Here is a 27,413-nt window from a genome sequence, read left to right as displayed (position 1 = left end):
GGTTCTACAAATTGTTAATGCATGTATAACATGATAGGGATGAATAATTATGAATGAGGGGAATAAATTACTACCTATGAACATTACTAATTTTAAAGTTTTTTTTCCTGGCTTGCCTATTGAAATTTTCCCACTGTTTTACTCATTTACAAAACAACGTTGCTTCCTTTATTTGAAAAGTGTGATAATTTTGCCTTCGGAGTTAATACATGATAGGTAAATTGTAACGTAAACAGCACCCATTAATTTTATTTTAATGACAGCAATAATTTTCTGAGATATCTATCAGGCTGCTTTGTCAAATAATTGATATAACATTTTGTGCCACACTCTGGATATACTGTATTCTATACTATATTTTGTAATGGCTAGGGGAATATGAGCCGAGGAGCCAGATGGAAACATTAGAGATGGCAGCCAGCTAAAAACTGTTGTCCAGACGTGGGACAAAACTTGGCAGGGGCAACCTTATGGAGATTTGTGTGAGTAGGGGGGAAATGCTGCCAGGGTCTTTATGAGGTTCATGGGAAATGTGTGCATTAGAATGTTAGAATAGGATTCAATTACATCCATTAGAGATAGTGAAGACTGTGACTGGCGCATGCCTGTGTAAGAATGGAGGAGATAAGGTTTCCTCTGTTAGGGAAACGTTCTGAGAAGGGGGCAGGAATGGGGGCTGGGTCTCTAAAGGCGCAGACAGACAGGAGACAGACCCCAAAAATGACAGGTGTGGAGGCATTATTACTGACAATGCCAGGCTGAGGACTCACTTGACAATCTAAAGTCATTTCCAAACAGTGACCTAGAAAGGTATCAGTATCTTAAGTCCAAAATCATGTATATTGAAGTCCTTTTTCACTTCAGATTTATGCATTTTCATAATATGTGAAAATGCAGCTCAGAAGTCAATAAAAGTGTTATTTTACTTTTCTGTTTTCTTTAGTGTACTTACATTTCTGCCCACATCTGACACGCAGGGGGAAGTAGGACTGTATCCTGACATTGGTAATAAAAATCTATTTTGTTTCTATTGTTTACTATGTGTGTCCTTGTCTGGGACATGATGTTAGGGAGACTGAAAGGCTATTTGTGATTTGTTTTGTGAAACTGTGCCTTTTTTTTTACTTTCAAGTGGCGGGCCTGTTCGTGAAGGTGAGGCTGTTTATGAAAGCTGACAGGCAACCTGGCGCAGGGTGCGAATGCTGATCCAAAGCGAGCCGGACAAATGTCTGCACACACACCAGCATTCTGTCGCTGGCTGCCCGCGGAGATGTCAAACACAATGATGTGGAGAGAGGCTCTAGGAGAGCTTCGTGCTCGCTACTAGGAAGTCACAACACACACAACGGCACGCACAAGGACACTGATTCATACACAAGAATTACATCAAGAAGCAGCACACTCATTGGCTATCAAATGGCTGACTTTCTCCAACCCCCGACACACACACACACACACACACACACACACACACACACACACACACACACACTTTGAAGGGAATAACAACAAAGCAGCACCATGAACCCAATCCACGTTCAGACAGGAATGATCACCTGTCTTTAGAAAACACAGCTAATGTTCGCACTATTCATCTCACTCTATTGTCTCATTTCGACAACTCAATAATTGTGTTACACATGTCAGGTCCCCGGTGCCTGGACAATCCTGCAAATCGTTTCAAAGTGCCCCAAATTCATTAATTACAGAGTGTGTTAATCTCATTGAGATGGGAGGAAAAGGCCCCTCATAACTCATCCAATTAGGTAATTGAGTACTACTCGGATTAGAGGGAATGAAAGGACGTGCCCCGCTGAGATTGAGGACTTCTGCTTCTACAGAAAGAATACATACATGGTCGTCTACAGATAACAAGTAAGTATGTGCTAAACGTTCAACATTCACTTAGAGGCTTTCTCTAACTGCTTACCTCTAGTCCACCCATTTCCAAGGTTTAGGCATTGGAATTGAGCACACATGAAGACAGTTAAACTAGCCTTTTAGGGTGATTAAGTATGTGCATGTGGCTGTTTGCATGTGTGGACTTGTGTGTTTGTAACATACTACTACAGTGCTGGTATATGAGCCCACACTGTTTTACCTATGCAGGAAACTTAAGGTGGACGTAGACACCTTTTTTCGATTTCAATCAGTTACAATTGGTTTAAAGTGTGTTTCATGTAGCCTATACTGTATGTATACACATGGCGTGCTCCAAGTGCCTCAAGTTAAAATTTCCACTCAAGCAATCTACTGTATGTCACAGGGTCTTTATCTAGTATCCAATCAGAAGAACAGTGAGCCGGGCTTTCTGAACTAAACAACAAAAACCCTAAAGGAAACGCTAGTATATGTTATTGCTGACCACCCACACCTATATGATTACACAGACATCCTGTGTGACTGTTGCATACAATTTTAATGAAATGATTACTAAATTCCCAAAAAGGCTATCAGTGCTGTCAAGTCCAGAAGAAATGCCAAATATACTGTAAATTGTCTGTTTTTTTAATGACATTCATGCCAGATGAAGGCATGCGGAATGACAATGACGTTAGAAGGGCAATGATAGAACCAGAAATGAAGCAATAACACAACACTGTGGACCAGTAGCAGTGACTTGGGGAGAGGTGAGCCAGCCTCTGAACACTGCAGCAATCAAAGTGGTGCTTTGTTTAAATTGCAGACTGCCTGTGCGAAGATGCCAAATTCTATTTCATTTTAAGTATACTGCCTGCCTCAGGGCTCTGTGCCATTTAAAGAGTGGATCCAATAATTCCCCTAAGTGCTTCACATTGCAAAAGGCACTATGTACAAATTAATGAACAAATCAACAAACACAAAGCCAAGTTTTTACTGAGGCGCTCCTCTCAAGAAATTAGTAAAGTACATTATCTAACCCGATCGAACAAATATAGGCACAAATATATTCCAGCTGGAAAAGGCAAAGTGAAACGTGTCCATCACGGTCTACAAAGTAAAAAGTTTGAAAGGGTCAATCATAGACAAAGAGTATGTATGTGTGTATATCTGTTGAGTGTGTGTGTGTGTGTGTGTGTGTTCACTGAGCATTCAGCCTGCAGAGCAGCCCAGATTATGCATGAATCGGGCTGCTTATCAGCTGACCTTTAAATTGGAGCTGCAGAGCGACTGCAGGCCCAAGGGCTGACGCTCGAACCTGATTGGCTGCTCTGCCTCAGACCTGCTGACAATAGAAATTAACAGAGCTAGGTGGGCATATCCGCAGGCGGAAGAAGTATGGGAGTGGAGGGAGATAGGGGGAGGTGGGGAATGCATTAATATAAAAATATATTTTCACTATTTTCCTCATTTGGTCTGTTCTTAAGCTTCAGGAGAGAAGGAAAAAGTCATTATGTGCTGTGAAGCATGCTAACGGTGGAGCAGGTAAGAACAGACAAGCTCGGTATTGCCTGGATTTCATCTCTCGCTCACTCACGCTATCTTTCCTTCTGTCTCTCTCTATTCTTTCCATTTCTCCCCCGCGCTTTCTGTATTTTAATGGCGGAAGGGTCTTGGCAGGCTGTGATTGCTTGATAGATAGACATCTCCTGTTGGAGAAGGGTACATGGAAGAGGAGACGGGGGCTGAGGATGAGGTGTGTGTTCTGTTGTCCGGGGACAAGGAGCTCTGTGTGTCTGTGGAGGATGATGGATTACATGGGGGCCACAGGTTTATGTGCATGTATGTGTGTGTGTGTGAGAGTGTGTGTGTGTGTGGGGTCCCCTACGTTGTGTTGCTATGTACAGAGTGAGAGCATGGCATTAATGAATTAATTAATTTCCAGGACGGCAGCTGGAAAAGGTCATTAAATAAAACTAATGTCTGTGAATGGGAATCCCCAGGAATTAACATCAACACTATATAGGCAACAACGCAGTGTTCTGGCAGTAAACAGGAGCATTACGTGGTATTTTGTGGACAAGAGCACAGGTGGCTGAGTACACTGGCATACGCTTGGCCTTCTGTCAGATGAAAATGGTCTGTGTGTGTGTGTTTGTGTGTGTGTGTGTGTGTTTGTGTGTGTTCGTGATGGCCATTTCATATGTGACAGTTACATGTACATGATCTCCGTCCACAGATGAAGAAGTGTCCTTGCCTCCTTGTTCCTGACTGTCCTAGGTTATGAGGTCAATCAGCTATTCCTGTTAAGCAATCAGCTTGGGCTGTAAGAATTCCGTAGCATTCATAGAGATGTCTAACATGAGCTGCAAGTATGTGTGTATGCGTCTGTGCATGTGTGTGTCATGTGATACACAGATAAAGCAGGCCCACAGGGGAAGACAGAGTGGCCAGCCACAGCACTGCATCTGTCACCAACACAAAAACCCCACCAGTTGCCTATGCACAGAAGACAGAGAGCCACTATCACAACCTCTGCGTGTGTGTGTGTGTGTGTGTGTGTGTGTGTGTGTGTGTGTGTGTGTGTGTGTGTGTGTGTGTGTGTGTGTGTGTGTGTGTGTGTGTGTGTGTGTGTGTGTGTGTGTGCGTGGGTGAGACCTTATCATAGATGGACACATTCCTAGCAGGAAGATAAAAGAGGCCAAATGAACCAGATCACCGCAGCGTGTGTGAGCAACATGTATGAGTGTGTGAATGTGTGTGTGTGTGTGTGTGCGCGCGTGTGAAAGAGAGACAGTGTTTGTCAGTGCTGAATAGGAGTTTAAGGACCTACACTTTACAGATAAGCGGAGAAAATCATCAGGACAACAACAACAATGCTACAATGCAGGCTCAAATAAATACCAGTAGAGCCCTCAAGACAAACATCAACTACATTCAGACATAATGTAGAATGATGTAGAGGCTGAAGATGTCATGAAAAACATCCCCTTATGTAGTGTGTGCCCATTTATGCTTTACTTGTGAAGTTTACTTGTGCCTATGAAATAGTGAAGCTGAATGAATAAAAATGTTCTGGAACAGTGAGCTGTGTTTCAAGATATTCTCAGCGTGTACTAGTCACTGGGTGGCGTGTCCTTGTATACTAATAGTCATATACTGTATGCATAGGCTGGTAAAAACCTGTCTGAAAATAAACTGAAATTATCAGCCGCAATCAGGTCAAAACAGATGCAGGTTATGGCGTATGTTGGCATTTATGGAAAAATAAATTGCAGAGCAGTAAAGTGCAGAAATAAATGTTTTTGGTTGACATTTAATGTTTTTTTTTTCCCTCAATTAAAGCTTTATATACTAAAAAATGCATTTTTTTCTAAGCAAATACATCTTTACTCACAACATGTTTGTGTAAAATATATAGGAAATATAGTTTGCTTAGGCAGACCGCTGCAATGAATAACAGACCAGCAGTTGGAAGCAGTTCTGATAGAAGACTCTGGAGGACCCTTTTTGAATCAGTAAAATCATTTCAATATTTTGTTTCAAATTATTGAGTCTTCAGTATGTAGCCATTTAATAAGCGGAATAATGTAGATCCCTTACTTAATTATTCTCACAAATTGATATCAAGACTAGGGGTGCACAAATTCTGTGTTTTGTCTTCCCAATATCGATTCTGATAGCTCAACTTGGGTTATCAGCAACCAGTGTCCTCTTTTTACCAATTGGAAATATGTATACCTCACTGTGTGGAACTCATTAGGATTAGTTCTATGTAGTATAAGGTAACAGTGGAAACTGAATTATATAATGACAATGAAGAAAAAAAATGTCTGTCTACTACCTGATCCACTAAATAATAAAATAACTAAATTGGCACAATATATGATGATAGCTGGCCTTAAACTGACAGTTGGTTGTTTTTACCATGACAGGTTTGCTATGTACATTTTCCAGCTCAACAGTGATGTTAAGTAAATATAACAACCCGAACGCGCCAGTGGGTTGTTATATTTACTTGCCCGACGTGCCGTTTTACGTACCCCAGGCCATCAGGCAATCCTTATTGTTGAGCCCTGCACACATTCGATTTCTATTCAAGAAGACCCTAAAATATTATCTCTGTGTAGTTTACTCTGCTGCCTTACCGAATTCCACAAACTCTCCTTCTCTCTTCCTCAGATGACGTACAGTAGATGAGTTCCCTTACTCTCAAGCTCAGAAGAGGAATTTGCTGGATGAGGGAGCACATCTCTCCTTCATAAGAACGTTGTTGCATTTCATTAGGGATAAGATTCATCACATCAAGCAAGAGAGCCGTGCAAATCGCATTGGAGAATTTCCTACTACTACTATCCTCAACATTGTCACACACACACACACACACACACACACACACAAACACAGCTGATATGTTAAAGGCACAAAGCAAACAAAAGCAGAGAGCGCTGATTCAGAAGACAAAAGGGGTACATCAAGGACAGTGATATTATATGATTGCTCATTACTGTGCGCTTCAAAATGACGCATTACTGTGTCAGTGGTAAGAACGGCAGCCGGCAGTTAAAAAGGCACATTTTTTCTCAATGAACAATAGAGACATTCCTTCTTCAGAGGCCTGGATCCCAGAGAGGCTGAGCATGTGGAGCATGAGTGTGATCTCCTGGTCAGAGGTCCAGTGCTCCGTCTGAGTAAGAGGACACCCAAGGGTCCATTTTGGAGATAGCTGTAAAGCTCCAGCTCTGACCCTGGAAAAATGGCTCAGATAAGGCCTGTATACAGACCAATTTAACAGGTCACAACCCTGTCTCAGAGTAGGAGCGACACAGCGGGACTGCGTGAACACAGCCTAAGGGATCTGTCCCATGATGAGATGCTGGTGATATCTAAGTGTAGGCCCGGCGATGCAGCAGTGGCTGTCAGCCTATTGATTCACAGCTAGAACAACTGGGGAGACAGGGACAAAGTCCGCTTTTGTAGCTGGGACAGCGTGTGATTATATATGTCTGTGCGTCTAGCATGTAGTTGGCGTCTAGTGGAGCATTATGTGCCCAAGGTTGGCAAGACCTAAAGAACAGTGAACAGAGAGACACTGAGACACAAAACTGGGGCCTTATTCCACCCTGAAGTTAACAGCTGCACATGGAACACAACAGATCTATTCATGACAGTTGTACACAATTGTAGACACACAAGCACTTGGTACATACTGGACAGTGGCCTGTTTGTGGTTTAGGAGATATAAAGGGTGCCATGCAAGCTCTGTGAGTTACAGTGTGGGAGAGCCAAAGGGATATGTTACCACACACTACTAGACAGTCCTCTGTGTCTTCTAGTGTAATAAACACAATGATTGTGCCTGTCTGCTAGAGGCAGCACGCTGGCTCTGGTTGAGACAGCCGACTGAGCGTGGGATGGAGCTGGAGGTGTATATAAGCAGATAATAGATGGACTTCAATGAAAGCTTTGATATTGATATAAACAAGCCACATAAAACAGAAGAGAGACAGATACAAAGGCACACAGAGAGAGAAAGAATGTGAGAAAACAACAACCCTGAAATATTTGCAAATAAGAAAGAACACAGAGTTCTGTTTCACAGTGTTTGGTTCACAAAAGAGGAGCGTATATTCTCCTTATTTGAAGTCAGATCTTTGTGTGTTAGCAGGGAGTGGGTGGAGCAGGAATTGACAGCGTATCTAACAGTAAAGCTTCAGATGGAAATGGGAAAAAAACAATAACACTGGAAATATTTGATCTATCTATCTATCTATCTATCTATCTATCTATCTATCTATCTATCTATCTACCTACCTACCTACCTACCTATCTATCTGTCTATCTATCTATCTATGAACTTGTATGTGTTCTTACTTCCCGTCCTTCCAAACTTTAAAAAAGACAAAAACTCTACCGGATGCCTATAAAGTGCTGAACAGGAAGCACTGTACTCGTTTAGCCGTCTGCGTCCTGTTCTCTGGCAGCTGTATGGACCCCTCTCTGGCCCAGACTGGGCTCTCTGGGAGAGGTCAATAGCTAGGATGTCTGCCAGGTGAGAGGTTGGCTCTGGTTTAATCAATGCCTGCCAGACGACGACAGACAAGTGGGCAGGCAGGTAGACAGGCCGGCATGGTAACAACCAGGCAGAGATAAAACTATTCCTGGTGGGGTTCACCGGCCAACTGCTGAGCCTCCGCTGTGGCGGAGAAACTCACGCTTCAAACCGGTTTAGGGGATTGATTTGACAGCTAATTTACAGAGGAGATTTGCATATGGCCATGCGCTAATAAGGCAGGTTTTTCTTTTCCATCCCTTGTCTTTCCCCGCTATCTCTTTTGGCTCTCGCCTTCCTTTTCTTTATTTTAGACCTCAGCAAATAGTAACAGATAATGTAAGTCAATTAAAGAGACAAGAGATATAAATTGGATATTGATTAAGAGACTAAAGCCGTGTGTTTTCTCCTGTTAAAGCCAGTGTTTAAATGATTGATTCACAATGTCACTCTCCACATCCTACTGACTGTATGGTGAGTGGTGTTTGGGATCGTTTGTGCCTCTAAGCCCTTCAATGGGCCCACATCATGTCACACCATGCTAAGTGCTTTGACACAGCCACACAAAGCGCCCTGCCTATCTCATGCCAATCTCCCAAGGTCTTGGTGTCACCCAGGTGTAGGCTTTCAGAGAGAGCAAGGACAAAGTCTCCCCCTCAACAGCGCCGCACAATGCAGCTTGACTGACAGCATAAAGAACAAAATGGAGCTTCTCTGTCAAGTGGATGTTAAAGTGGTGGGAGGAAAAGGAAAAAACATTCAGGGACAGGCGCACACTGTACATTGGATCCACAGAAAAGGTAGGCAGGATGCTTTCTGCCTGGAAGGCACAAGATTCCGAGTCAACCCAGAAAAGAAACTTAACATCTGAGCAGCTCTGTGGAATCCCCTGGTTTAACCTAACCACAACCTTAACACAGGCTACACACTGCACATAAATACCTATCAGTGCCTTTCACAGGCTTGTCAGCTGTTTTTTAACTCACCGACGTAGTTGCAGTATTAGCACGAAAAATGATTCATAACACAAAGGGACGTGTCTACACAATGACTGCTCCACAAACGCGCAGAGTCTCGACATGCTGACACTCCATCTGTCCATGTATTAACACTCAACCGTTTGCATGGCTGGAACTCACCATTCATGTTCTTGAAGATGTTGAGAATGGGGAGGATCTGTCTGTAGTAGGGCACCAGAGCCTCTCCCACCATGTCTCCAGACATCACCAGATGCTGCAGGACTTTCAGAGTGGTGCAGATCACCTGACGGTTCCTCGTATTCAGCGCATCTAAAGGGCAGGACAGATGGTAAAGGTCAGCTAAGGCTAAAGTTCAAGAAAAAAGAGGCTGCAAGGATAAACGGTAATGTTGTAGATCTGATTTACAGGTTGTTTTTTCAGGCAGGTGGAGGTACAGCAAATGTGGAGTGATTCTGACAACTGCAACTACTGTATATGGTACATAAGAGGGGGCTTAGTATACACACAAACACACACACACACACAGCCAAATTACACATAAATCACACACTCCCTTTCCCTTAAAAGCATTTCCTTTATAGCGGGGCTTTGATTTAGACTGGCATGTCTGCAATCAGTGATTTCAAATGCACTGGGGAGGCAGAAGTAAGTGAGAGCCAATCACTGGGCTATTTGGCCTACAGCTGCACTTAACTCCATCTCCCACTGATAGAGAGAACAAAAGGGAATGATGGTGGGAGAGATGGAGGGCTAGAGAGATCAAGAGAGACAAATTCAAAGAGAGAAAGAGGGAAGAGGGAAAGCAAAAGACAAAATGTCAGAGAGAGAGATGAAGAGATGTGACAGGTGGAGGGCAAAGGGTTAGAAAATAACTGTGATTAGCAACTAAGACTGACATATTTTTCTAGTTCTTTATTACTCTTGTTTCATTTGTGCCTTTTTAACTTTTTTTTTCTTCATGTGAGCTTGTGTATGAGTGCTGGTAATTCCCTGTGCGGACTGCCAGCATAACCCAAGTTTTAAAAAGAAACAGACCTGCGTTATTTATCTTTATGAAACCTTAAACTGTCATTTAAATGCCTACTTTCACAAAAGGAGAATGGTAATGGCATCATAGCGCCTATTTTGCCAGTGAGCACCGACAACAACAAAAATGAAACGCATGAAGAAAAAAAACATTTCAAAAGAAAGAGTCAAAACAAAGAAAGCAGAGGGTGAGGAGAGAAACTGAGAGCGTGTGGTTGATGGAGGGGAGGAAGAATGTGTTAGTAGGTGAGAAAAAAAGACGTAGAAAAAGAGAGAAAAAGGAGAGAGGTACTTGTTGTAGAAGCACTAAAAACTAAAACCCCAAACAATAACTGCATGGAGAAAACGATAGCATTTAAAGCAATTATTTTGTTTGTTTTTGGTCTTAAAAAGAAGAAATAAATGTATATGCACTGTCTTAAAGATACATGCCAACAACAAGGGTGGAAAAAATAAAAATTATGAAATGTGTTTACTCTTCAGTCATGTTGATGACGACAACACATTCAACTGCTTTGCCACAGTCCTCCATCTTCCACAGGGATTCAATCATCCTCGTTCACTGCAAGTCATCTTAGGGATTCACCAAACCAAATATCCCTAGCGCCACATTGAAATTGACAGCGAAGACTGACTGGGAGAGAAAGAGAGCAACAACCCTAAAATACTGTGTGACAGACATAGCACTCAGAGAACAGCATAATGCATCACCCACTGCTTGTGTTAAATCAGCTCATATGCAAAGCTATTACAAGCATACACTCACACATAACAGTCACACACTAATACGCACACAATCACACAGACATGCACACAAACACACACACATTCCATCACGCACACAAACATGTTAAAAGCAATGAAATAAAACATGTCATATTTGATCATGTGCATGCAGCATGTGAGAAAATTACGAGTTGAACCAGGTCCTTTGTTTTGTGTCCATTTCATTTGAGTTTGTCTTTGTCTGTTAGTGACAGTGAGTGTGTGTGTGTGTGTGTGTGTGTGTGTGTGTGTGTGTGTGTGTGTGTGTGTGTGTGTGTGTGTGTGTGTGTGTGTGTGTGTGTGTGTGTGTGTGTGTGTGTGTGTGTGTGTGTGTGTGTAAGGCATATACAGAGGACCAGCAGTGGAGATGCTGAATGAGCGAATGTATTGTGCTTTGTGCCATCTCTCTATCTCTTCTTTAGTGTCTCCCCAGATCAACAAGCGCAGAGATTTCTGCCATCACCAAGATAAGGTGGAATGTGGAATGACAGGAATTTCAAACCTACATAACAAACAATGAAATTCTAATTACCAGCCAGCGCAAACAATTTTCCCTGCTGTGACATTTGGACTGCGGGACTGTTCAATTATTCATCAGCACTCTCGCCTTGCAGAAAAAAAGGAGAAAAAATAATAATTAAAAGAGCGGGGGAGAAGGCAGCCAAGGACCTGATGTATTAATGCTAGTATAAAACCTGTGTTAGGACAAATCTGAATAAAGTAAAAATCTATTCATGCAAGGACCTGTTTCATATTCAGTGTGAAAATAAAACAGTGGTGACCTTGTATTCTGTTTCCTGTGAAATGTCAGAGGTAGGTTGACACGTTGGAGAGTTTAGTGGTTGAATTGTTCTCACTGATAGAATAAATATACTTTACAGAAGAAGATGTTCCCGTGCAGAGGCGTAACTGAGGATCTTCTTGTAATGAAAGTCTCATTTTGGTCCAAAGCTGAACAAATGTTATGCCAATCAACTGAGGCTCAATGGAGGCATGGCTCTGAATCATCCTCCCTGTTTAAGGAAGCCAGAAAAACCCAAACCACAGCATTTCAGTAACATTTACCCTTTCTTCTTAAATCACCATCATACTTCAACAGGACCTTTTTTGCCTTACAGAATATCAGTGTTTCATATTGTTTTATATGAAATACTGATATTTAGAGCTTTTCAATTTGTATCCAGTGGTTACTTTATAAAACACATTTTAAGAAAAAAGCACCCTCTTAAATTCATCAAAACCACAAAGATGTATTAAATCCATATGTTTCCATTTATTTTTTTCCCCCATGTATAAGGTAGCCTTTCTAACATGGGGTAAAGGCAACAGGGTGTACACTAGGAAAGAGTTCAGTCTTAAAGTCACTGAGGACAGGGCATTAGAGTATAATGTCAGCCAGAGTCTTCTTCATTGTGTATTCTCATTGTGCGACCTGCAGTCATCATCAAAATTCACCAGGGCCTGACGTGACTCAGTCGCTCTGCAGATAAGAGCCTGCCAGCCACATTGAAGATGTATTAACGTCAGAGGAGAAAAATATATATCTTGCCATTTTAGACTGCAGACAGCTTTTTACTTTCTTCCTCTTTCCACCATCCCTTCTTCTTCCCTGCTCCATAGAAAAGTAATTAATCTGCAACAGAGACACGGACTGACGGCTTTGCCTTGTGGATGGCGAAACAGGCCTGATTTTTAATAAACCAAGAAGTTAATAAGGAGCAGGCCATTTAAAATTCCATTTTCAGTGCAAAGTGTGTGTTTTTCATGAGGAGCATAACCATCACCTTTGGTCTAACCTCCCAGAGGCAAATGACCAAAACTGCTGAGGGGTTTGAATTTATAAACTACTGTCTAAGTTAGCTAGTGGCTCGGTCGCTCCGTGCATAATGTCAAGTTGTATGTAAAGTGGGTGCCTCTTGATGAAGGGCAAAACAGACATTAGGCCGTCCAAATATTTAAACTGTATCTAGGAAAAGATGCTGGAAAAACACGCACCTGTGAAACAACATATATTGAATATCACAGTTAAAAATACAGTAACATTCAAACACAAAACTAGATATGTCACACCGTAGGAGGTGTAATGGGTAAGACCTTGTAGTGTGTGCTCACTGCAGTGTGTATTGTGGTGACACACTTTGTGCCAGGGTCAGTCTGTGTCTGTCTCCAACAGCCGTGCCTAGTGTTGGCCGTTACGCCCCTCTGCCTCCACAGACGTCCAACACCCACACATAAACAAAGAACACACACCCACTTACGTACACACCACCAGCCAACTGCCCATGACATGAACACTATCCCAGGCTCACTGGGCGCCAGTTAAAGGCTCCCACTTTGAAACTGACACTCCACTTGGCAGCAGTGCCAAACAAAAGACAGTGTGTGTGTGTGTGTGTGTGTGTGTGTGTGTCTGAAATTTTCCAACAAATGCCACACTCTGCATTCCTCTAACTTCTCTGTACCTTGATCCCCCTCTTGTTCGTCACACAGGAAACCTTTCCCGTCCACATCACTGTAGATCCTGATGTTTATAGTCAAACCTTTCCACCTATCTTCATCTGCCATCTGTGTGTGTGTGTGTGTGTGTGTGTGTGTGTGTGTGTGTGTGTGTGTGTGTGTGTGTGTGTGTGTGTGTGTGTGTGTGTGTGTGTGTGTGTGTGTGTGTGTGTGTGTGTGTGTTAGTCTGTGCGTGTAAAGGTAAGGAGGCACACCACGATGACACCGTTAAATGCAGCATGTCACCACATTGCACATGGCAGATTATCAGGCATGCTTTTAGAGCCAACCTCTTCTGGCAAATGCAAAAACAAGGACGCTTCGCCCTGAGGGTTAATGTAATAATAGAAACCGTATGACTGCGAAACCAAATTAGGACTTGTCACAGGACTGGTTGTATGGTAATGTTAGAATCTGTTGTGGCGAGTGTGGAAGACAGGTGTGTCTATTCCTGGTAAAGTATGTTGTTCTGTTTTGGTTGCACTCCATTACTGCTGCAAGATTGTCTGTGGACAGCTTGAGAGTGCTATTGTGTGTAATTATTCAAAAATATGTTAATACATTTTTAATATACTGTAGATGCATGTTAATAATGATGTAATCATTTAATTTAATATTGATAATACTGTTCTTTATTGTATTCTCACGTATTTTCAAGCTCAGTAAATTTTGAGAAAATTACAAAGGACTTTCTTTATGATACCTCATGTTTCCTACCAACTGTACTGGGCCTTTTATTCAATTGCGTGTGTTATTAGCTTCTGATTTATTTAAGGCTGCAGCTAGCTAAACTATAAGCAAGTGAGAATGTCTTTTTTAGGCTTGGGATTTGTCAGAGATCAGCAAACAGAAATCAAAATGTAATGATGCTGTCATCAAAATATTAAATAATGAAATAAATGGCATACATATTTATTAAGGCTGCAATTAAAACTAACTGAGAGGATTGCTTGACTGTCAGCCACTCATAAAATAATAATAATATTTAGTTTTAGATTAAATGTTTGTAAAACTAACCTAAATGAATAAGACAGTGGTAACATCGCTCGGTCAGTCGTGCTCAGAGACCCCGCTGTAAGCTGGAGGTCTCTCAGACCGGTCTCGTAAATAAGAGTCTTGTATTTCGCCGTTGACGGTTCGTTTGTTTAAATATCACAACACATGTCCATCATAAGATTAACGGGAACCTGTGGTCTTTTCGCTGGCCGACACACACACACACACACACACACACACACACACACACACACACACACACACACACACACACACACACACACACACACACAGTCACACAGTCACACAGTCACACACACACACGTCCACAGCGCAGCAGGCAGAGGCGGGGGCGAGAGAGATACCCGTTTCTCTTCAGGAGACTTGTTTAAATTATGACAAATATTCTATATACATTAGATTTAGTATTTAGTTCATACTTTTTTTGATGTATTTGTTTTCTGATTTTAACGCTATAAAGACCGTTGCCGTGCTTGCATCACTCCCTTACCCCTCCTATAGTCCCTATGGCCACTTGGCCAGTGCAAATGCAAATGGAAAAAACGGTTTTGGGGGAGAGTAGTTAGTAGATCTGCTTAGAAGTGGACTTTTCCTATAACTACGTTCCTGTAACTACTTGGTCGGAAAGCGGCTTTTATACATGTTTTAGTTCTGAAAAAGAACACACATTTAAATGCACACATTTCATCTTTAGTTTCTCTCTCCTCCTCACTGTATAGCTATGATCTTAACATGCTTTAGAGCTTTATGGGGACATTTTAAACAATACTCTTGTTGTATTTAGGCTGACACAATACCAGCATTCTTCAGTCTCAAGATGACCATATTTTTTCATTCAGTCAGTGGCTGGGGAACACAGTGAAGGTAAAATGACATCAACACACACAGGGTCACTTGGGAAAAGAGCTGTGTTGTGAGTGATTTGTAAATCGTGAGAGTAGACACCCTCCCAGACTTACTCTTGATGGGGATGATGAGCTGGGGAATGACAGGCTGGATCTTGGGGCCTCCATGCTCCAGCATGTCATGGACTCCCTGGCGGGCGAAGAACTCATATGGATGAACAGTCTCGCATAAGCCGTCAAAGAACAGAGGCAGATAGTGGTGGTAGTCCAGCTTCTCAATCTCCACCTGAGGAGAGATATTTACATTACAGGAATGATAAGCTGCTTCTTTAAGAGACATACAAAGAGAGAAGGGTTAAAGTTTCTGTTCTTTGCTCAGGAGCATTTGTTGGAACATACGGCTGTTGATGGAGACATAGCTAGCAGCAGGCCAGGGAGGAACTTTTTGTTTACTGGACAGTCTATCTCCTTACCATCTTAATTCAAAGCTATAGCAGATGAAAATTTCAAGTGTTCTCGAGGAAATAAGTTATGCCATTAAGCTCCCTTTCATTGTTTGCCCTTTGCCTATGTTTGTCCTTGGCTTTACACAATATCTAGGGCTAAAGCTCCTCTTGCAGCCATTTATAACCCTTATAGTAAAAACATACTCACACACACTCACCCACATACACCCACGCACACAATGGCGGGGGGGACAGCTGTTCAGGAGATCATGACACAGCGGCATGTGGCATCTTGTGGGCTGACATGTTAACACCTGTTTACACCATTTACAGTCGGGAGGTAGATTAAGACATTCGTCCAGCTACAGGCCACGGGCAGGCTTTGATGTTGTTTGGCTGAGTGTGTGGGTACTGTGTGACACATTGAAGTAAAGTCTTTCATGTGTGTGAAGCCATTTGAGGAAAGCCACTCAGGCACAATGGGCTGGAAAGAACAGCTGACCTAAAGGAGGCTGTCCTTGAGCTTGGTGTGTGTGTGTGTGTGTGTGTGTGTGTGTGTGTGTGTGTGTGTGTGTGTGTGTGTGTGTGTGTGTGTGTGTGTGTGTGTGTGTGTGTGTGTGTGTGTGTGTGTGTGTGTGTGTGCGCGCTGAAAATCATATAAAATGTTACATGTAGCCATGGCTTGTGCAATATATGTGTGTACTAGATCTAGCTACTGAGTGTGTATTTAAAACAGGAGTATCAGCTGTAGCACTGCATCCCAATGGCACTATTGTTGAGAGAGGGGTTAGAGGTTGAACGGGTGATTCTGTTTTTCATGTAATGAAAGGTAATCCCTGCGGTGTGAAGGCAAATAGCCCCCAGCAGCCAGCAGTCCTTGAGGACAGCTGAAGCCATAAGGAGACACTCTCTTGTCTGTGCGCGCGCACACACACACACACACACACACACACACACACACACACACACACACACACACCCTGCTGGGTCACGCTAGTCTGTGCTGAAATGTCACCCAGGCAGTGGTGCTTGGTGCTTTCAAGTCCCCAGCCCTCACCCAGCCGCCGGTCAGAGCCAAGACTTCAAAGCAGGGGAGACTCCCCCCCCCCCTGCTGTCAATCCTCCCCGACACACATCTACCCCCGGGTTAAACACAGTGACGGAGAACGAGAGAAAAGAAGATGGCGACAGAGACAGAAAGCTCACACTGTTAGCGCAGAGAGACAAGGCTGATTGCTTTAAGGCAATTTGCAGTCCAACCTTGACCTTTCCCTGCGCTTGGTCAAGATCATCATTGTGAGTTAGGCTGGCTGGAGACTGGAACAAAAGCAAACATGGGCCCAGTGAGAATGGGAGCAGAGGGAATGGAGGGTTAGAGAGGGTGAAGAAAGGCGAGATACTGTAACACTAACGCACAGAATTGCTTTCTAGTTTTTTGACCACAAAAACTATATATATATATATATATATATATATATATATATAAATGAAGACAATTCTAGAATATTAACCATTACATTTTGACTAAATGAAACATTCAATTTAAATTGAGTGTTAAGAAATTGAAAACAGAAAAACAATAATATAACACCTAATTTAATAAGTGTTCTGGTGTGCTATACTGTAGGGCACTGAGAGTATATGTTCTAATTGAATCGTGTGTGTGTGTGTGTGTGTGTATTGTGTTACCACATGTTTTTCTCTTTCTCATTACATTAAGTAAATGTATAAGAGTTTAATGACTTGTGAGAATTATCTGTTTAGTTTTTAATTTGGTTGCTATTGCACTGATGTGACACATTTCCTCACTAACAAAAGGCAGAAACTTATACAAGCTAAATCTTAACCTTCTTTATAATAGCACACAGCCTTGTTTATACTGTCAGGTCTCACATTTAGGCACAGACACAATCTCACCTACCCTGTTGTGAACCTGAGATGTGGGAATAATTACTTGGGAGCATTAATGTGATGTTGTTGTGAGGATGCTTCTGAGCTCTGTGATGCTCTTAATCAAAATCACATAAACAAGCACTTAGGGACTGGCTGAAGATTCCAGTTAGCACAGAAGGAGTGGGGACAATCAGCAAACACCTTCACATACTCACGCTCTTACATAGTACACACACACACATTCTCAGGGAATCTTAATCAGCGGCTGCGCTGAACGGTAACTCTTGCATCCGTTATCGATTGTCCGCCCAGGTTTGTTTGTCTTTGGGTGCCTATGGGAATCCCCCTGGAGTCCGGGTAGTCAATGAGAGTGGAACACAGAAAGACCATCAGCCAAGTAGCGGCAATTAGCCTTGAGACACACCTGCATGTCTTCTCTGGTCAGTGCTGCAACAGCAGACACACAGCAACAGAAGCAGACTAGACTAGAAGCAAGTCTGAGGAGAGCCTTTCCTCATTAAACAACAGCATCAGGCACAGGAGACCAGGAGGAACAAAACAGCAGGTTGCCACTTTAAATACACAATAGCTGGACGTGATTTGTGTGAGTGTGTGTGTGTGTGTGTGTGTGTGTGTGTGTGTGTGTGGGTGGGTGGGTGGGTGGATGGATGCATATGTGTATGAACACTTACATGTATACCCTGTGTGTGCTCAAATGTGATACGCCATAGGGGTAGTTTGCCAGTGTGGTGTGAGTCATATTTGTTGAAAAAGCTGAAGGCAAAATCACACAGAGGCTATACAGCAGGATAAGGCACCGTGTGAAAGCAACAGAGTGAATGAGAGAAGAAAACAGTGAGTGTGTGCATGTGTGTGTCTATGTGTTTTTAAAATCCCTCAACTATTTAATCAAATCGATCTCTAAATGACACCCACATATTCCATTTCAGTCAGAAATACGTCACATTACACACATAAGCTGAGCAAATTAGCTAGCAGATTTTGCCATCCAATCTTGGCTGCTAACCTTTGTTGCCTTGTTAAAAGCATGTATAGGTCATGCAAGAAACAGGCGGTGTGCCAGCTGTTTGACAATGATGCTATTTTAATTGATGATGCCATAATGACTTGACCTGGATTCAGCTTTCTGTTAACATAAGCAAAGGTTTCTGTATTTAGATGAGCTGGCAGATGAGTTGCTGTCAATTATTGCAGCTTTAAGAGAACAGGCTTCCTATTGGTGCCACTCACACTATGACTCATTCAGTCACTATAGCCAAACGAACATCCATTAGTTCTGCGGAACATGTATCATAGAAGACCAACAAGGAATGCAGGAGTCACATATAATGGCATGTAGACAGTGTGGCATGCATCTAAAAGATATTCACATTCAGGAATGTGACATGAATTGAAAGGGTTATATGTTATGGGGATGCAGGAGGCAGGCATGAACCAACAAGCACTAAAAATAACAAAACTTACCACAACGGAATTCCTATTCTGTCATCAGTGTGATCTTGACTACATGGTACAACTAGGCACGTTGTTGCTCTGAGAAAACATGTCTGTTTTGAAAACCCCATCTGTGCTGTCAGCGTATTCTAGATTTATGCAAGTTCTCACCTAAAATAAGAATCATGAAGACTTGACACCCTGTAATTATGTATTATTTTTGGTTTTCTGTGCAGGGCATGGCATCATTCTTGTTTCTGACATTCTTGTTAGTTGTTTCTGACACTGTGACAGACATCTAAGGATCAATTACAGAGTGCTGCAATTTAAGAATGGCCCTTAGTTGAATATTTATGCTACATTATGATGTATTAAAATTATTATTTAGGGTGAGACTAAATAGTAAATTATAAACTGCAATCATTGTTTTAATATTCCTAGTGTAGGGGCCAAGGCTGTTATGAAGGTAAAGGAAGCACTCCATGAACCAATTCAATAAGTAGCAGCTCAAATCACTGTGAACACCGACTTTCTAAATAACAATATCCTGCTTATTAATCTCTCATATGAATAGTTTGCTCCACCATAAAATGTTTCTTTTGTATGCGCAAGCTGTCCACAAGACCAGCTGCTGACATCACAGTTTGGACTGTTACGACTTGGCCATAGAATTGACCACGATGATATATAACGATATGATGTCTGTGAAGTCAAATATGCAAACAGGACAGGCAGACAGGCAAGTCATTCAGTTATAGATTCCAGCCATTTTGTGAAGTGGAATTAGCTTTCAACGTCTGTCTGATGTAACAACAGCAATGCACGTTGCAAAGAGATATCGTCATGATGTTGAAATATTCTAAACTTTCTGTGGGGGTTGATGAGTTGGCCATATCCTCAACAATGACGGCTGGTGCCCACCTCATTGCAGGTTGCTGCTAACCTTAGCTCTTAAAATATCCCTGAGCCCCTTTTTACATTCAGTGTCTAGCTCTTCAAGAAGATATTAAAGGGGTGATAGAATGATTATATAGGGTATTTCACACTGTTCCTTATGGTCTCCTAATGGGGTATGTAACATTGGTTGGGCTGAAAATGGCCTGGTTGATATTTTACTGGCCCTTATGCATCCCTGTGTTTTGGCCCTATTTGTAACAAGAGCTTTTCTTCCAAATATGGTATGGTCATGAATATTTAGATGAGCTGCGCGCTGATTGGTTGAGCGACTTGCCATAAGCAGACATTAGAGACGCGCGCTGATTGGTTGAGCGAATCCCCAATACACATACATTAGAGAAGCGACAGAATCTCATATTCCAGACACTGCAATGTTTCATTACCAAATTCACTTCTGAGACTTTTTTAAGCGAGAAATCAACTATATAAAGCTGAAATATGGGCCGTTTTACAAAAATTGATGGCTAATTGCAAATTTGGTAGGACGTGTCGGACTTTAGGAGCTCCACACAGTCTGACGAGAAAGCGGCAGCCTGCTGGGCTCCATACCCAGCGCAAAGTCACCCTTTGTGGATACTGCACTACGGGGCTCCGCAGCCAGCTGCCGGCATAACTCTAATATATTTACCGAATTTTATTTGAATTTCGTCACGCCACTTATATAACATCATTCCCCAATGTCTTATAAAGCTAACCGTTGTGTCCGATTTGATTTTAAGGCATTTTTATGAACGCAAGGCGTCTTTGTAGGACGACCAGCTGCTTGCTATATGTCCCATTCATTACAATGGGGAAATACCGCAGCTAGCTAGCTACACTGTCGCCATAACTAAATTACATTTACAGTTTGAATTTCGTCACGCCACTTATACAACATCATTCCCCAATGTCTTATAAAGCTAACCGTTGTGTCCGATTTGATTTTAAGGCATTTTTATGAACGCAAGGCGTCTTTGTAGGACGAGCAGCTGCTTGCTATATGTCCCATTCATTACAATGGGGAAATATCGCAGCTTGCTCACTTTCGCATAACTAAAGTATATTTACAGTTTGAATTTCGTCACGGCATGAATATTACAGGTTCCTCAAGGTTCAATTGAATGTATTTTTGTGAATGTCAGAGTTAGGAGGAGGCTAGCTAGCTCTCATTGATGGACTCCATCTCACCGCGGCTCTATCAATGAGACTTGCGGACAAGAGGTGTTTATTTCCCCGATTGTTTGTTTAAATAACTCAACACACATACCCATTATAAGATTAACTGGAACCTGCGTGCTGCGGTAAAAGATTGCGGGCGTAACAAGCTCGCTGACACTGCGGTCAGGGCGGCAATGTAGCAACCCAGGCAGCACCAACACCGGCACTAAACTCCGACACACAGTTGGAGAAAATTTGCAATTAGCCATCCATTTTCGTAAAGCGGCCCATATTTGAGCTTTATATGGTTGATTTCTCGCATAAAAAAGTTTCAGAAGTGAATTTTGTAATGGAATAGCAGAGATCTGCGTGACCTAGCTAGATTCAGAAAACTACCTGTTCTCAGGTCAGTTGTGTAGCCTATGTAAATGTTGGGGCGTGACCGTTCTCTTAATACACCCATGGGCTGACAAAGGTTCCGGTTTTTGGGAGGTTGACGTCAACTTCCAGCTTTGTTGGGATTCGCCCGTTTTCAGCGGCAGTTTCAAAATATGAGATTTTCATAGTAAAGGTGTGTCAATGGGATTTTGAGCTTCTATGTATGTCCTATTTACCCACTGAACTGTCCTCATTCAACTATGACAGGGTTAAATCGGTTTTGCATTCTATCACCCCTTTAACACACGTTGACATCTCCTAATGAACTAAATTAACACGATAGCTGCAAAATAAGACCTGAATTGTATTGTGTTATCCTTGGCAAACAAGCTGATGATGTAAATGTTGCCTTTTATTGTCAACTAAAGTAAACTAAACCAAAAAAGCAGCATCTGTAGCTGATTCAAGATACAATTCATTAGTTCGCAGAGATGCTACACCTCTTGCACACAGATTTCAATTTCTCTTTGAGAGAAGCTTTTACGTTACAACCCCTCTCAAAATGTCCTCAATTTTTATTCATCCTAATCCGAAACGGCGCCACAGGTGCTAAGCATACCTCTGGCCACAACATTTCCAAAAACCAGCCACTATGCTGCACTGTGAATACGAGAAAGAAAGAAAAAAGAGAAAAAGAACAGAATATTTTGACTTTCTTGGAGGTCACAATAAGAGGAGCAGGACTGGAATAGGCAAGTGATAAGTGAGGGAAAGAGGAGTGAGTCACACTCGCTATCTCCCCTGACAGCTGTTTCCATCTAACAAGCATGCAAGTATGCTCAATTCAAAGCACTAGTAGTAGAGTGCATGGTGTCAATTGAAATGATACCTAACACAAGCTGGATGAGACAATTTTGGGGCTTCAAAGATAGTTCAAAACCAGGGCACAGAGAGTTATGAATTTTATGCGAACCTACCTTGAACACACACACACACACACACACACACACACACACACACACACACAAACACACACACGCGCACACAGACAAACACTAAGATGAAAAGAATTTTATTCAGTCACACAGTCATGCCAGCGGTCCCAAACGGTGTGTTGAGGATTAAAAGCAGGAGGGTGTTATTAGAGTGACAAACATTAGCTAAAGTAATTGAAACAGTGACCCTGTAGACAGTGTTCTTGTTGAAATAGTTCTTTCTTTATCGCTGCTGAAGAAAAACCCTGGCAGATGTTCCTGTTAGAAATTGCACATGGCGTAATTTCTTTTTTCAATAAGTTCCACGAGTTTTCATTGAATTCCAAGATGCTTAAAAAAGTCACTAAATATTTAGCAACATATATTGAAATCTTCTCTTTTTTTTTAATGATTATCAAAATCATTACTAAGTTTGTGTTTCTGCAGTTTCTTTGTTAACAGAAGGAACAAAGAATAAATTCAGTTTGCTTATTGTGCTCTCACTGAGAAACTGTAAACAAGAAAGCAAATAGAACCAATTACTTTCACACATTTGAAACTTGCCAGTTGAATGCTGTCAATATCAATTTGGTTAAATTCTTCAAGTAACTCATGCCATTTTGCTGCACACAACCTGAACAGCAGCTTCTGTGAGCCACTTAAAGTGACAATTTGAAAGTTAGGCAGGCCTCCAGGGCTGCAGTGATTGAAAAAAAAGTGAAGGGGGAGTGAAGGAGGGCTGAGCACGTTGATGAAGGAGTAGAGGGATACGATGTTAGAAGAAGCTGAGGTGGCTGAGGAAGAGAGTGTCTGGAACCTGCTCCAGTTTTAAAGGTGAAGCAGCTAAATAAAGCTCAGATTAGGACTCCACTCACTGTGCTCACTGTGGTGTGTGTGTGTGTGTGTGTGTGTGTGTGTGTGTGTGTGTGTGTGTGTGTGTGTGTGTGTGTGTGACTCCAGCACGGGACCCTCTGCCACTGTGATGGAAGTAGGCCAGACCAGTGGAGAGAAGCAGGAGGAGGAGGGAAACAGCAGGCGAAGAACACAACAAGACAAGAGAAAAAATTTTTTTTTCCTTATCTCAGTGTAATGTGCGCATGTCTGCATATGTGTTGGCCTGTGTGCACGACGTGGGAGATAGGCCTTTCCAATGACCTGGCAATGGTCACAGCTCGCCTGCTACTGGTGTGATCACATCTGTGTCTTGTCTATTTAGGAGCCACGGCCTCTGCTCTTAGCTTCCAGTGATTACAGCTCAGCAGCCGAGCTTGACAACACACAGGCAGAGTGTAATCAAGTCAGAGAGAGGGAGGTGTAATCAGCATTTCCCCTCCAATCAGCCCCAAATTCACTGTCTCTAATCTGTAGCCAGCCATTGATGGGTTTGATTGATAGGATGGATTTGTTATCTGGCTGTGGGGGTCTGTAGGGAGCAGAACAACAAGCAAGAGCAAGAGACACAGTCAGCTTATCAGCTATCGCTACATTTGTTACCGCTCCCCTCGTCGAGCGAGCTTTTTCCTCACGGGCTACAACTGCAGCTCTCCTCTCATTTATCATACAGAAGAATTAAATGTGGACACTTCAAAGTACTTCCACACACAAGGGTCCCCGGGGGCATGTGTTTTCTCCCTGTTTAAAATGGAAAGGGCCTATCCATCACTCGTTGTTTGTGACGGAAACAGAAACCACAGAGAGTATTTTTGTGTGTTGAGCGTGAAAGTGTGCATGTGCCTATACATGCATTAATTACTCGCATGTGTGTGTGTGTGTGTGTGTGTGTGTGTGTGATTTGTACATGTCAGATGCAGGGTGAAGATAAGGAGACAGAATAATGCTTTTTCAGCAAGTGAATACCATAACTTTAACATCTATTGCCTGCACAGTTTTGATAAATCTTGCTCCTCTGCCTCACACTGTACTGAGAAATCCTCACAAATGTTCAAACAAATATGCTCATTTTGAATGAGCATGTGATGAATGAGCTCCATTGATTTTGTGCATGAAGACAAAACAATAGAGACCAAGACAAATGCTCGGCCTGTTTAAGATAACAAGGTGGCTTTTCCAGGCTGTGTGACATTCTGGAGGACGGTTTGAAGAAACGGGATCGACAAAATCAAGAAAATAAGGACGAGATATAATTTTGCAGAGAGCATTACATTGCTAACTTGTAAACATAATTGACCGGCAGTTTATTTTATTGTGACTTTGTGTCTTTGTTTTTGCAAGTTGATCCCCTGTCTCTTACACAGAGAATGGTGTACAGGAACCACAATGTCCTCAACTAAACAAAATCATACAGTTGTGTGCATTGGACTGACATGGTGATATTATTACAAGGCCCACTTCTTCCACATTTCCATTCCACAGAAGTTTGATTCTTATACCAAGCCTCTGTGTACTGCATTGATGAATGTATGTTTTGTGTTGGCAGATACCATCTATTACAAAACACTATCTATGCATTGTAATGTATAATAGCCTAAATTAGGCGGAGCGGATATCAGCACAGAAGCCGCAGCCGAGTTCTTTTATACTTTGTGTGTATAAGCTAAATATCTGCTTGAGAAGACCGTGTGATATGCTCAAAACCTTCCAGAGCTACTAAAATGACCTTGAGATGAGATTATTTTGTCAACTGCTTAGAATTAAAATATGTACAAGTCCATGACAGCTGGGCCAACTGCATCTGCTGAAGAAAATTGTGAAAAGCTATTAAATGGACCTTGAGGTGAGACTGTTTGTTTAACAAATTATCTCTTGCATCAGATGGTGCCTGCTTCGATCAAAGATCCCAATTCTGCCGAGGCGCCTTGATCAACCAAGGCCAGAATATCAGTGCCAGTAACTCCATGACTAACTAAAAAAAAAATAAGAGAGCATTTCAACAAGTGAACACGAGTTTGAGGTTGTGTGTCAAGCGCGCTGAGCCAGTAATGCCCACCCTGAGCTGGAGAGAAGCACAGAGAATCTGCAGCATCAGCAGCAGTAGACAGTGTGCTTTTGGGCCAAGCAGCAGCAGCAGCAGCAGCAGCAGCAGCAGAGGCAGAGAGTGTCTGTCAAGGCTCTGTCCAGCTCCTAATGGGATGTTCTTGTTGTTGCCAGTGGATAACTCTCATCCTGTGTTCTGGACTACAGATCAAAGAGGGCCTGGACTCCACAGAGCTACCAGGGCTGCAGGGATGGAGAGAACATCAGCAGAGAGTGGAAGGGTATATATAGGGTAAAATAAGAAAGCATGCAAGCAAACAGGTAAGAAGTAAAGCAAGAAAGAGAGAATGAATGAAAAAAAAAAATGAAAAAAAGAAACCAACCTATCCTTTGCGGTGAGCATGCATTGTGTCCCTCTGTTCACCCTCACAGGCAGATTAAAGCCCATTTTTCTATTTTCTGCTTCTATTTAGGTAGGTTAGGGAAAAGGGAAGTGAAGAGAGGGGAGCAAAAAAAGAAGAAGATGAAAGCCAACTATAAAAGTCAAGTGGGACAGCTGTTTCCTTTAAACCTAACCTGGGGATGCTGAGAGATGAAAATGTCTGTGAGCAGTAGCACAACGTTGGGACTGAGAAAGATGGTGTCTTGATGAACACTCCTACTTTGTGAAAGACAAAACAGACAGAAAACATGACTCCAAAATATTTTGGATACTCGGTGGGGCAATAAAGTCACATCCAAAGCTGGCCTAGGTTGTAGTGTAGAGCACATAGTAGAACGTTAGCCCTCTCTGCTAAGGGTCAGAAGTGATCTCAGGGCAAAGCTCTTTGTCAGGTGATGTGGAATCGACCTTTAGAGTTATAGGTGGCAGCCAGCTGTGCAGCTGATGGTCCAGAGATAAGAAAGTGGTTTGGTGTGATGAATATTAAGAGCCAAATAGCAAGGCGAAGGGAGGCCAGCAAAAAAAAGAATAAAGCTTTATGAACAGGGCTGCACACACATAAACACACACACAGAGCTCCCATCGTCCACCTGCAGGGAGAAAGATGTCCCAGTCCCATGGTTCAACACTTTCACTCTTGGCCTTTGACTAAATGACTGAACATGACTGAACATGAACTTTTTTTGAGATTGTTGCGGCCCAAAATGCCTGATTTTGCGGGAGCTTTTGTAAAAAATTGCGATAACAGTTGCGATATCTTTTGTATGTTTGTTGCAATGAAGTTGCAGGAGACAAGTTGCAAAAAAAGTGAGTTTTCCTAGTAACCTTACCAAAAAGGCTCAGGATGCTGCAAATGTTGGTATAATATAAAATGGCTGGTGGATTTAAGACAAAAAATTTTAATTTATTGAATGAATCAAATTTGAACATATGTGTCAGTGGCTTGTTGATCTGTACATTGTTAGATCATTTCCTAACCTGGCCTGGGACACACATTCATACGGTTTGATAAAGTACTTATTGGACTTTAACTTATCATTGCACTTACAATAATGAGCGCAGCTGTCCTCAATTTAGGTCATTGTGTCGTCTCATCTCACCTACATCCACCGTGTGTGCGCCATGGATGTATTAAGAGAATGTGTGTGCGTGTCAGTAGCGGGGGGAACTGTATGAGCAGCAGCCCCGCCCCCGCCCGCTGCAGACCGCCAACAGGATTGAAACAGCAGCAGCTTTCAGAGACTTTAGAGTGAAAAATTGTTACAGCGTACATTAATGATAAAATGTATACAGGTTGGCAGGACGGTCTGAAATGTTTTCCACGGTCTTTCAATGTACGTTTTGTTGGTAAATGTGAGATGTTCGAGTCTCGTCTTCATATCGGAAACAAGCTCTCTCACTCCCGCTTGGTTACATAGACAGTATATAATGGACCAACAGATCCCTTTGCTCTGGACGGAGACCAGTGAAGGCTATTAGAAGCACTTTTCCAGTGATGGCTGAGCATTACTGTGCAGCCTCCAACTGAGCTCGAAGACGTAGATGTGACGTGAGCAACCTGTCTGAAAGTTGTAAGTCTTGCAGAGACGGAGAGCATAGGTATATGTAAGGAGATAACATAGGCACAGGCTAATTATTGCTAACAAAAATGCTAGTTAACATTAGTAATTAAACTTAAACAGCGAATGTAAGTTGAAACTGCCTGCGAGCTTCTCCTGTACTATACGGTAATTCCTCTACTATGCGACAGTAAGTC

The 27,413-nt window shown here is 42.3% G+C and overlaps 1 protein-coding gene across 1 annotated transcript in view; it reads right to left on the bottom strand.

The window, feature by feature from the left end:
• Positions 1–27,413, bottom strand: part of pacrg (PARK2 co-regulated) — a 137,059-nt gene that overhangs the window by 50,028 nt on the left and 59,618 nt on the right. Inside the window, exons 3-4 of the mRNA XM_039786695.1 lie at positions 15,156–15,327; positions 9,052–9,201 (exon numbers count right to left, since the gene is read on the bottom strand). Of these exons, the coding sequence (XP_039642629.1) occupies positions 9,052–9,201; positions 15,156–15,327 (322 nt within the window). The remainder of the gene's footprint in view (positions 1–9,051; positions 9,202–15,155; positions 15,328–27,413) is intronic.

The sequence above is a fragment of the Perca fluviatilis genome, chromosome 20 (genome assembly GCF_010015445.1).
Source record: "Perca fluviatilis chromosome 20, GENO_Pfluv_1.0, whole genome shotgun sequence".
NCBI classification, from domain to species: domain Eukaryota; kingdom Metazoa; phylum Chordata; class Actinopteri; order Perciformes; family Percidae; genus Perca; species Perca fluviatilis.
Note: the sequence above shows the minus strand (reverse complement) of the source record. Positions and strands in the feature narration are given on the sequence as shown.